General features: G+C 42.1%; 1 protein-coding gene across 1 annotated transcript in view; it reads right to left on the reverse strand.

Annotated features, from left to right (window-relative positions):
* b4galnt1a (beta-1,4-N-acetyl-galactosaminyl transferase 1a) overlaps positions 1–11,786 on the reverse strand; it is a 28,234-nt gene extending 16,448 nt beyond the window's left edge. The window contains exons 1-3 of the mRNA XM_033630185.2: positions 11,461–11,786; positions 2,164–2,372; positions 1,895–2,077 (exon numbers count right to left, since the gene is read on the reverse strand). Of these exons, the coding sequence (XP_033486076.2) occupies positions 1,895–2,077; positions 2,164–2,372 (392 nt within the window). The 5' untranslated portion in view covers positions 11,461–11,786. The remainder of the gene's footprint in view (positions 1–1,894; positions 2,078–2,163; positions 2,373–11,460) is intronic.
* Positions 11,787–12,059: the final 273 nt, after the last annotated feature.

The following is a 12,059-nucleotide window of genomic DNA, read 5'->3' on the forward strand; positions in this document are numbered from 1 at the left end:
GTCACACACCAAGGCACCAAGGCATGCTTGTTTGCTTCAGACACTTGTGCACAGCTCTGGTCTACTGGCAATGGTACAGGAGTCTATAGCCTATTTCTTAGCAGGTTTACCTGTGTTTAAATAACCTACGTACACATGCCAATTTCTGTGGTTTAATTGTTGTGCATATGATAATAAAGAAACTGAAACCTGAATACCTTTAGGTTTTGAAGGAAGTGATGGTGTTTGTCTAACTAACTGTCAGTTTTCCAGTCATACGCTTGTTTACATCGTGGCACTTGTGAGTTGGGGTCTTGGGCAACAAACAAGCTTTGTTTAGTAAATTTTGCTGAGTAGATGTCATTTGACTACTCATTGTATTATATAATGACGAAAACTCTGTCTGTGGGCGTGTCTGTCTGTGTCTCTGTTCCACGTGTTTCTCCTCACTGACTTGGTCAATCCATGTGAAATTTGGCACAGTGGTAGAGGGTCATGGGAGGATGCAAATGAAGCAATATTACATCAATTGGCCAAAGGGGGGCGCTATAGCACCTGATTGAAATTGCAAACTTTGAATGGGCATATCTCATGCCCCGTATGTCATAGAGACATGAAACTTTGCACAGAGATGCCTCTCCTCATGAGGAACAAATTTGCTTCAAGAACCCATAACTTCCAGCTATACAGATTTTCCGCCATTTTGAATTTTTTTAAAAACACTTCAAATCGATCTCTTCCTAGGAAGTTTGATCGATCTGCATGAAACTTGGTGAACATAATCTAGGGACCAATATCTAAAGTTCCTTCTTGGCAAAAGTTGGAAAACTTACTAACACTGAGCTTCTATAAGGCAATGAATATTGCGGAGGGCATGGCTCATCACATAAAGGTGTATAACATCTCAAGGGTTTCACCGATCACCACACAACTTTGTAGGCATATGACCACACATAATCTGAGGGGACCTCTCCATTATTGACCCCATCAAACAAAATGGGGGCGCTTGAGAGCTACTTTCTTATCTAGGCCTAACCGCCATATCGATTTTTACTAAACTTGGTAGATATGTAGAACAGGACGCCTCAAGGTGACTGGAGAAATTTAACTCTAATTGGCAACTGGGTGGCGCTATAACAACAGAAAAATGCTTAAAAATGGCTAAAATGCGACCGATCGCTGTGGCTCCCCCTGTGGCCAAATGTTGTTGTTTTTTTATTCTAATTTTTGGTATGACTAAGTCATGGTATGGTATGCTGTACATAATCACGGAAACTGTCAGTGTGTCATTCTGTCAGTCAGTCATTCTGTCTGTCCCACATTTTTCTACTCACTGACGTGGTCAATCTATGTGAAACTGCACATAGGCATTGAGGAGTGGCATAGGTAGAAGGTGACAAAGCTACCAATGGGTATGGACTAGTCTAACTTAATTTTGTAACTCTGATTAAAAGTTGAGAGCAACCAGTTTACTTAAGTCCATGCACAGCATCCACTGGATACCTATTATGCAAAGAGCATTGCAAATAACCTCTCAGTGTGGATTAACTTAGAAATATAGACCAGCAAGTGCGCAGGCAAAAGATTCAAATCAGGTGGAGACTAGGATAAGGGACAGTAACAACAGCAAAGCACATGTCAGTGTACAACTAAAAAGTGAGTGAGGCCTTTAAATAGACTGTTATGTCAGTGTATTGAAATGATAGCTGTGTGGTAGGTTAACTGTCAACTGATACTGCACAGCATGACTCAAAGGGTCTTGCCAAATTTATGTTATCCATGAGAAAGTCCATATCCTGTAAAGTAGTTAATCATTGCATTGAAGGCAAAAGTTTTATGTGGTGAGGCAGACAGTTACATGAGTAAACAAGGGGATTTTCACTAAAAGTCAATTGTATCATCATTTGAACTTTACCTCCTCTGAAAACTTCTGTACTCCTGAGCTCTGTGATGCTTTACGCCCTCTGGGTCAGGATGGGACTCTAAGAACGCAAGGTCAACGTTGTGGGCCCACACATGTGGAAATAGTAGATTGGCTAACGGCAGGTGAAAGGTCTCCTCATCAGCCAGACACACACATGTATTTTGAGCCAGATGACTGTAAAAAAAATGGCACTGAGTGAGGTGGTATAGATAAAAATGAGAATTCAGAGCAGAAGTTAGACATGTTGAAGAATAACACACCGTGCCACATCATCCTTCAAATGGTAGGCAATGTCGTGATAGTCACTGATGGTGTCTCGAATTTTCTCTTCGAGAAGTTTTTCTATGTGACCCCTCTGTCCTGGCCGTATGTCAACGCCTGAGCTGGTCCCAGGGCTCCAGGCACAAAACAGGGCAAAAGACAGAAGCCCAGTGACCAAAATCACACACTTCTTCTTGGTGACACGCATCTGGAATGGAGAGTAAAGGAGATGTCAAAATAGTACACATGGTTAAGTAAAACCAAGGTGGGGGGTTCCTTCCTGGTGGAGCAAAAGACATAGCTGAGGACTCTAAAATCCTGGAGCCAACTCATTAGACTGCCATGTCATGTGGGGGATTTAGGTTTAGTTAGTTTTAAATTGGGTTTAGTTGCAGTTGTTGTCCATTTTGGTTACCCCTTGTGTATTACTACTCCCTCGTGCGTCATTTTGACAGGTCAGATTGTTCAGTAAACACAGACAGGGGAAGTAGAGATTAACTGTCCAACGGTGATTTTTTTAAAACAAAAAAATTGATAGGTCAGCAGGTTCGGATCAGCAGTCAGAGACCCTTCAGTCAGCTGAAATTCTTCAAGTTGAGGAGTCTTTTTTTGTGTCTGACAGTGTGCGCCTGTACGGTGTACATCTGGGGACGATTTGGTCCCAGCTGCAGGTGAGCGCTCCTTGCTTTCATGCTGCTCCTGTACAGGCAGCAACGGACCCAAACCAAGGGCTGAGTCAGAGTGAGACAGAGGCAGCTTCCTGGAAGAAGAGGAGTTTGTTGCTCAGAATCCTCTGTCTTCTGCTCAGAAGTGGTGAATTTACAGCTCACAGCAACTTTATATGACACAGTCTCTGGCTTTTGCTTGATAAATAGTGTTGGCAAAAAATGGTGCTGCTCTAAACTGCACATGCAGCCACCATCTGGTACGGAGTGGGGCTGACCAAATGACAGCCGGCTCCACCTCTGCTCAGTCCCTTCCTGCTTTCTGTGATCATTTACTGTGTTGCAATTCATTCAAATATAGTTGTTATGGTTCACCACCAGCCTGTTCACGTTTCCAACCGCTTTTCCCCACTCAGCGACACACCCGCTGAGGATAAAACTCTGGTTATTGGCAGCTCTATTCTGAGGAACGTGAAGTTAGCAACACCAGCGGCCATAGTCAAATGTATCCCTGGGGCCAGAGCGGGCGACATTGAATCAAATTTAAAACTGCTGGCTAAAGCTAAACGTAGATTCAGTAAGATTGTTATTCACGTCGGCGGCAATGACACCCGGTTACGCCAATCGGAGGTCACTAAAATTAATATTGCCTCGGTGTGTGAATATGCAAAAACGATGTCGGACTCCGTAGTTTTCTCTGGACCCCTCCCAAATCTGACCAGTGATGACATGTTTAGCCGTATGTCATCATTTAACCGCTGGCTGTCCAGGTGGTGTCCAGCAAACGATGTGGGTTTTGTTAATAATTGGCAAACTTTCTGGGGAAAACCTGGTCTTATTAGGAGAGACGGCATTCACCCCACTTTGGATGGAGCTGCTCTCATTTCTAGGAACCTGGCAAATTTTATTAGTAATTTAAATCCCTGACAACCCAGAGTTGAGACCAGGACAGAGAGTTGCAGTCCTAAACGCCTCTCTGAGCTTCTAGTTCAGTTACCCAGCCATAGTTTTCATAGTTTTATACAAACGGTGTCTGTCCCCCAACCACCTAAATTATTTAAATCTAAAATTAAACAAAGAGGAGTTGTGCATAACAACCTCATAAAAATTAAAACCTCTTCTGTGACAGAAAGACAAAACAGGAGAATTAAATGCGGACTGTTAAATATCAGGTCTCTATCGTCTAAAGCAGTGTTAGTAAACGAATTAATATCAGATAATCATATTGATTTACTCAGTCTCACTGAAACCTGGCTGTGTCAAGATGAATATGTTAGTCTAAATGAGTCCACTCCTCCCAGTCATAATAATACCCACATTCCTCGAGGCAGCGGCCGAGGAGGGGGAGTTGCAGCCATTTTTAACTCTAGTCTGTTAATCAGCCCTAAACCTAAACTAGATTATAATTCATTTGAAAGCCTCGTTCTTAGTCTTTTACATCCGACCTGGAAAACCTCGCAGCCACTTTTATTTGTTATAGTGTACCGTGCTCCTGGCCCGTATTCTGAATTTGTATCTGAATTCTCAGAGTTTTTATCCAGTTTAGTTCTTAAATCAGATAAAGTTATTATTGTAGGCGATTTTAACATTCATGTCGACGTTGATAATGACTCCCTGGCTACCGTGTTTATCTCATTATTAGATTCCATTGGCTTCAGTCAGGGTGTACATGAACCCACTCACTGTTTTAACCATACCCTCGATCTAGTTCTGACGTATGGAATTGAAATTGATAACCTAAAAGTCTTTCCACAGAATCCCTTGCTATCAGATCATTATCTGATTACTTTTGATTTCTTTTTACTCGATTACACACCACTCAGCAACAGTTACTATACTAGATGTTTATCAGATAGTGCTGTCACAAAATTTAAGGAAAAGATTACTTCGTCGTTAGATTCAATACCAATACCTTCAGTAACAGAGGTTTCCCGTGCCGACTTTAACCTCTCCCAAATTGATCATTTTGTTGATAGCGCCGTAGGCTCGCTGCGAACAACGCTCGACTCTGTAGCTCCTCTTAAAAAGAAGTTAACAAAGCAAAGAAAGTTTGCTCCTTGGTATAACTCTCAAACCCGTAGGTTAAAACAAATATCGCGAAAATTTGAAAGGAATTGGCGATTAACCAAACTGGAAGAATCTCGTTTAATCTGGACAGACAGTCTCAAAACTTATAAGAGGGGCCTCCGCAATGCCAGAGCAAACTATTACTCAGCATTAATAGAAGAAAACAAGAACAACCCCAGGTTTCTTTTCAGCACTGTAGCCAGGCTGACTGAGAGTCAAAGCTCTATTGAGCCTTGTATTCCTTTAGCCCTTAGCAGTAATGATTTTATGAGCTTTTTTAATGACAAAATTCTAACTATTAGAGGCAAAATTCATGACCTCCTGCCCTCAGATGGTAGGCCTACCTATCTAACCTCAAACACAGCTGTAGAATCTAATATATATTTAGATTGCTTCTCCCCAATTTCTCTTCAAGAATTGACCGCAGTGATTTCTTCATCTAAATCATCAACATGTCTCTTAGACCCCATCCCAACTAGGCTACTTAAGGAGGTCTTTCCTTTAGTTAATACTCATATATTAGATATGATCAATATATCCCTATTAACAGGCTATGTACCACAGTCTTTTAAGGTAGCTGTAATTAAACCTCTCCTAAAAAAGCCCACCCTGGATCCAGAGGTGTTAGCCAACTATAGACCAATATCTAATCTTCCCTTTATGTCAAAGATCCTTGAGAAAGTAGTCGCAGACCAGCTGTGTGATTTTCTCCAGGATAATAATTTATTTGAGGAATTTCAGTCAGGATTTAGAGTGCATCATAGCACTGAGACAGCACTAGTTAAAATTACAAATGACCTTCTGATTGCTTCAGACAAAGGACTCGTCTCTGTTCTTGTTTTATTAGATCTTAGTGCGGCGTTTGACACAATTGACCATCAAATTCTACTGCAGAGACTGGATCACTTAATTGGCCTAAAAGGTTCAGCACTAAGCTGGTTTAAATCTTATTTATCTGATCGTTTTCAATTTGTTGACGTTCGTAATGAATCATCCTTACGTACCAAAGTTTGTTTTGGAGTTCCGCAAGGTTCTGTGCTCGGACCAATCCTATTTACTCTATATATGCTTCCTTTAGGTAACATCATTAGAAATCACTCTATAAATTTCCATTGTTATGCGGATGATACACAGTTGTATTTATCGATGAAGCCTGAAGAAAGTAATCAATTAACTAAACTCCATAACTGCCTTAAAGACATAAAAAATTGGATGAGCACCAATTTCCTGATGTTAAATTCAGACAAAACTGAAGTTATTGTTCTTGGCCCCAAACAACTCAGAGACTCTTTATCTGATGACATAGTTTCTCCAGATGGCATTGCTCTGGCCTCTAGCACTACCGTAAGAAACCTCGGAGTAATATTTGATCAAGATTTGTCTTTTAATTCTCATTTAAAGCAAACCTCACGGACTGCATTTTTTCATCTGCGTAATATTGCGAAAATTAGGCCTATCCTGACCCGAAAAGATGCAGAAAAATTGGTCCACGCTTTTGTTACCTCAAGGCTGGATTACTGTAACTCTCTATTATCAGGTAGCTCTAGTAAGTCCTTAAAAACTCTCCAGCTAATTCAGAATGCAGCAGCTCGTGTACTAACAGGAACTAAGAAACGAGATCATATTTCTCCTGTTTTAGCTTCTCTGCACTGGCTCCCTGTAAAATCCAGAATTGAATTTAAAATCCTATTGTTAACTTATAAAGCTCTAAATGGTCAAGCTCCGTCATATCTTAGAGAGCTCATAGTGCCATATTATCCCACCAGAACACTGCGCTCTGAGAACGCAGGGTTACTCGTGGTCCCTAAAGTCTCCAAAAGCAGATCAGGAGCCAGAGCCTTCAGCTATCAGGCTCCTCTCCTGTGGAATCATCTTCCTGTTACGGTCCGGGAGGCAGACACCGTCTCCACATTTAAGACTAGACTTAAGACTTTCCTCTTTGATAAAGCTTATAGTTAGGGCTGGCTCAGGCTTGCCCTGTACCAGCCCCTAGTTAGGCTGACTTAGGCCTAGTCTGCCGGAGGACCCCCTATAATACACCGGGCTCTCTCTCTCTCTCTCTCTCTCTCTCTCTCTCTCTCTCTCTCTCACTCTCATCCTATTACTGCATCTTGCTAACTCGGCCATTCTGGATGTCACTAACTCGGCTTCTTCTCCGGAGCCTTTGTGCTCCGCTGTCTCTCAGAATAACTCATACCGCAGCGGTGCCTGGACAGTGTGACGTGTGTGGTTGTGCTGCTGCCGTGGTCCTGCCAGATGCCTCCTGCTGCTGCTGCCATCATTAGTCATTAGTCATACTTCTACTGTTATTATACACATATGACTATTGTCACACAAGTATACTGTCAGATATTAATACATACTTTCAACATATTGTACCACAGTAGCCAGAACTATAACTATAATATTATTACTTTCATTAATGTTGTTGTAAGCTACTGTCATTACCTGCATCTCTCTCTCTCTCTCTCTCTCTCTCTCTCATTGTGTCATATGGATTACTGTTAATTTATTATGCTGATCTGTTCTGTACGACATCTATTGCACGTCTGTCCGTCCTGGAAGAGGGATCCCTCCTCAGTTGCTCTTCCTGAGGTTTCTACCGTTTTTTTTTCCCCGTTAAAGGGGTTTTTTTTGGGGAGTTTTTCCTTATCCGCTGTGAGGGTCTTAAGGACAGAGGGATGTCGTATGCTGTAAAGCCCTGTGAGGCAAATTGTGATTTGTGATATTGGGCTTTATAAATAAAATTGAAATTGAATTGAATTATGATTTACATATCTTTCTGTTTCTCATATGAGACAACAGAGCAAGTATGGTGCTTCCCCTTACAGGTGTGCACATGTGGCAAGGCTTCTTTAAATCGCAGTACTTTGCCAGTTGAGCAATTTGCTGCAACCTCCGTTTTTTTACTGGGTTGTGATGAAAGTCTAAATGACAGCTAAGCCTCAACAGAGCTTAAACCTCACTTTTTCATCATTACTTTGAAGTTTTGTTTTTTTTTTGTAACTTCACACAGGAAACACATACATTATAGTGACTATCCTGATTTGCATGAGCCACTCAGCTGGGGTGAAAACCTGTTTTAAATTAAATTGAAATGGATGCTAAGACAGTATTTACTGTTGGGTGAGGTTCCTGTTTAATTAAGAATTCATGTTAGAACTGAATTATTATAAACTGCAAATAACACTTGCGTGGTGATATAAAAACTGGCTTGGCTCTCTGGTGTGCTGTGCGAGTGATAAAAATCATGTGAACTCCCTTCACTCATGCACCTTTGCCTCACATACGTTTCCTCTGCCACACTAAACTCAGTTGCCATGCCCTATTGATTTAACTTGATTTAGGCTGGGCAAGTATAAGCAGACATAAATACAAAGACATAATTAATGGCTCCTACTGTGTTGATGTGTTATCTGATTGTTGAGTTGCTACATCTGTCAAGCTGAGCATACAGTGTATAAGTTGAAACCTTTTTTGAGCTGCACGACTCATTTTTGAGTTGAGCCAAATTTCAGCTGTGTCGAGTTTTGTTTTGCTGTGCAGGGTACAGGGGAGAGCAACAACCATTCATGGCCCACTTAACTGCTCCCGACCAGCCAGCGGACGTTGAGGTGCATTTCCGACATGTCTGCTGGCATCAGGTTTTCACACAGTTGAAGCACAGCCATGAGTCAGTGCCTTTTACTTTTTCTCAATTAATCGTGACACACAGACCTGCAGCTCGCATCCACAGGGCAGAGGAGAGAGATCGAGAGAACAATGTAACCTGGTCACTACTTTTTTATAGAGTCCCAACCTCGTGCTGCTAATGGCCTGAGGCTACACACCATTATCCAAAGCTTGACACGCAGAAACATCCCAAAATACTAAGAAAATAATTAAAAACAGGAAGAGGGCAGTGTCTCTGCAGATACAGACACTGCCGCACAATGCTACTGGGTCTTGTGGTACTTTTGTGTTTGTCTATACACTCGCTAGCCACTTTATTAGGTACCCCTGTTCAACTGCTCATTAACGCAAACAGCTAATCAGCCAATCATGTGGCAGCAACTCAGTGCATCTAGGCATGTAGACATGGTCAAGATGACCTGCTGAAGTTCAAACTGAGCATCAGATTGGGGAAGAAAGGTGATTTAAGTGACTTTGAACATGGTTGTTGGTGCCAGACGGGCTTGTCTGAGTGTTTCAGAAACTGCTGATCTACTGGGATTTTCACACACAACCATCTCTAGGGTTTACAGAGGATGGTCTGAAAAAGAGAAAATATCCAGTGAGCAGCAGTCCTCTGGGTGAAAATGCCTTGTTGATGCCAGAGGTCAGAGGAGAATGGCCAGACTGGTTCAAGATGATAGAAAGGCAACAGTAACCCAAATAATACCTCATTACAACCAAGGTATGCAGAGGACCACACTGGACGCCACTCCTGTCAGCTAAGAACAGGAAACTGAGGCTGTGATTCACACAGGCTCACCAAAACTGGACAATAGAAGATTGGAAAATGTTGCCTGGTCTGACGAGTCTCAATTTCTGCTGCAACATTCAGATGGTAGGGTCAGAATTTGGTGTAAACAACATGAAAGCCACTTGGCCAAAGCAGACGAAATAACGGATTTCGGGTGGCTGGGCTCAGCCTTAGAAATAGGGTAAAAAGCTCGGACATCTGGAGCTCGGAGTACAGCCGCTGATCCTTCCTGTCAAAAGGGGTCATTTGAGGTGGTGTAGGCATCTGATCAGGATGCCTCCTGGGTGCCTCCTGTTGGAGGTGTCCTGGGCGCATCCCACTGGTAGGAGACCCCAGGGCAGAGCTAGAGTATTCTGGAGGGATTACGTATGTCACATGGCCTGGGAACGCCTTGGGGTCCCCCAGGAGGAGCTGGAAAGCGTTGCTGGGGAGAGGGTGTGGATGAAAGTGGATGGATGGATGGATGGATGGAACATAAAAGCATGGATCCATCCTGCCTTGTATCAACGGTTCAGGCTGGTTGTGGTATTATGGTGTGGGGGATATTTTCTTGGCACACTTTGGGCCCCTAAGTACCAACTAAACATCATTTAAACACCACAGTCTCCCTGAGTATTGTTGCTGACTGTGTCCATCCCTGACCACAATGTACCCATCTACCTCAGTGAGGTGCAAAGCAAACTTGACCCACTGCAATTTGCATACACAAGGGGTAGAGGGACAGAAGATGCTCTTTTGTATGTGTTATATATAATCTACTGCCATCTTGACCAACCAAAACGATATGCCCGTGCTATGTTTATGGACTTTTCATCCGCATTTAATACCATAAGGCCGCATATTCTAATGGAAAGACTGTCAGAGTTAGAGGTGAACAGCAGGATCATCAGATGGGTGGAGTCTTTCCTCACTGATCGATCACAATGTGTACGAGTAAACAATGCAGTGTCCTGCCCTATTACTACCAACACTGGGGCTCCTCAATGGAGTGTCATTTCTCCAGTCTTATTTACTCTATATACGAATGAATGCAGGGCGAACTCATCTCAAGTTTTCAATGTTAAATTTGCTGACGATACAGTGATTGTTGGTTTGATAACTGAGGATGAAACAGGTTATCGGGGATGTGTGATTTTTTTATTTTTTTTTTATTTTTATCTATTTGTTTTTTTAAACTTGGGCCATTCAGTGACCTAGTGGTCTGTTTTACTGGACTGTGCATAACATAGAAAATTGTATGTTGTTGTGGTCGATGCTTGGGATGAGTATGCTACAAATGAATTGCCTCATGTGGGATCAATAAAGTTGTCTGAATCTAAATCTGAATCAATAAATAATATTTTAGGGTAGCCTACACCAAATTGTGAGAAAACAAGCACACATTTGCAGTAGCTGTGACCAAATTTGCTACTATCACGCTATCAATGGATGAATCATGATTCTTCTTTCTTCTTTTTGAGTTATTCACAAAAAGATTTGAATTGGTTAGTATAGGGCCACCTATGGACGAATCGTGGGCATTCTTTCTGAAATAGTTACTCATGGTCTCTAGTTGCAGTATGCAAATTTTGAGTTATTCACGAAAAGCTTTGTGGACCAACCTACCGATAGAATGACCTATAGAGCTGCGGGTCGCTGCTAAAAAGAAAAAAGAAAAAAACTGTATTTCTGTATTTAAAAAAACAAAATACTTGTATTTTATTTTGACACATGTATTTGAGGGGTATTTTGTATCAAAATACATTTTGATGTATTTTTGCCCATCTCTGGTAGGGACTACTATTTAATATATTTTGGCTGATAGAATGACTAGTTCTCAAACTTACTGGCTGACACCCTGTATATCCTAGACCTTACATTTATGCACCAAACTGTACCCCTTGAGCCACTTGAAACCCTTCCCATTCTTCAAAAATAGCGGATAATAGCCAATTTGTCAAGAATATGACGAAAAAAAACGATGAAACCAGAATTATAACGCGATATGTCAAACAGTCACAGCATTTCTTTTCATAGCGCGCGCGCGCGCGCACTCACACACACACACACACACACACACACACACACACAAACAGACAGACAGAAGAGACATTTCTTACCTTTGTTGTTTCCCGTGGGATAAATATTTCCTGCGCCTTCAAGTCAACTTTTGTTCGGTTTTTCAACTGTCTTGTGACAGCTGTGTGTGTGACACTAGACAGGCGTGTTCCAGTGGGTTCCTCTGGGTCCGGAGAGCTGAGGCGGCTCAGAGCCACTCCTTCTGTGCCACGCGTTAACACTGTCACTGGCGGAATCAGAGACCAATTGTTGCGTGTTGAAGTGATATTTGTGTTACCAGTGGAAGTAGCTATAGATTCATAGTTTAGCCAGTTTTACCGGCTGACACGGAGGGCTAATTTAGCTATCAACACAGACCCTCCCAGCAAAACCAGACTTGTTAGGGACTGCGGATGTGGTGCGGATGCAGCATCACATGCCATCAGGTGTCTATGGTGCGTTTTGCGTCGTAGGTGTGGACAGTTTAGACCTGTTTAGAAATGTGTGGAGGCCTTAGAGGCTCAAAAGGCGTGCAAGTTGAAAGCCCCCTCGACTCTAACAATTAATACTTTTAGGTATTTAGTCGGAAGTTTTACCCTTTGACATTCATATGGTCTTAAATTGTGTACCTACAAACATAATTTTGCAGCTACTCTTAGTC

Source organism: Epinephelus lanceolatus, chromosome 8 (assembly GCF_041903045.1).
Source record: "Epinephelus lanceolatus isolate andai-2023 chromosome 8, ASM4190304v1, whole genome shotgun sequence".
Classification (NCBI taxonomy): Eukaryota; Metazoa; Chordata; class Actinopteri; order Perciformes; family Serranidae; genus Epinephelus; species Epinephelus lanceolatus.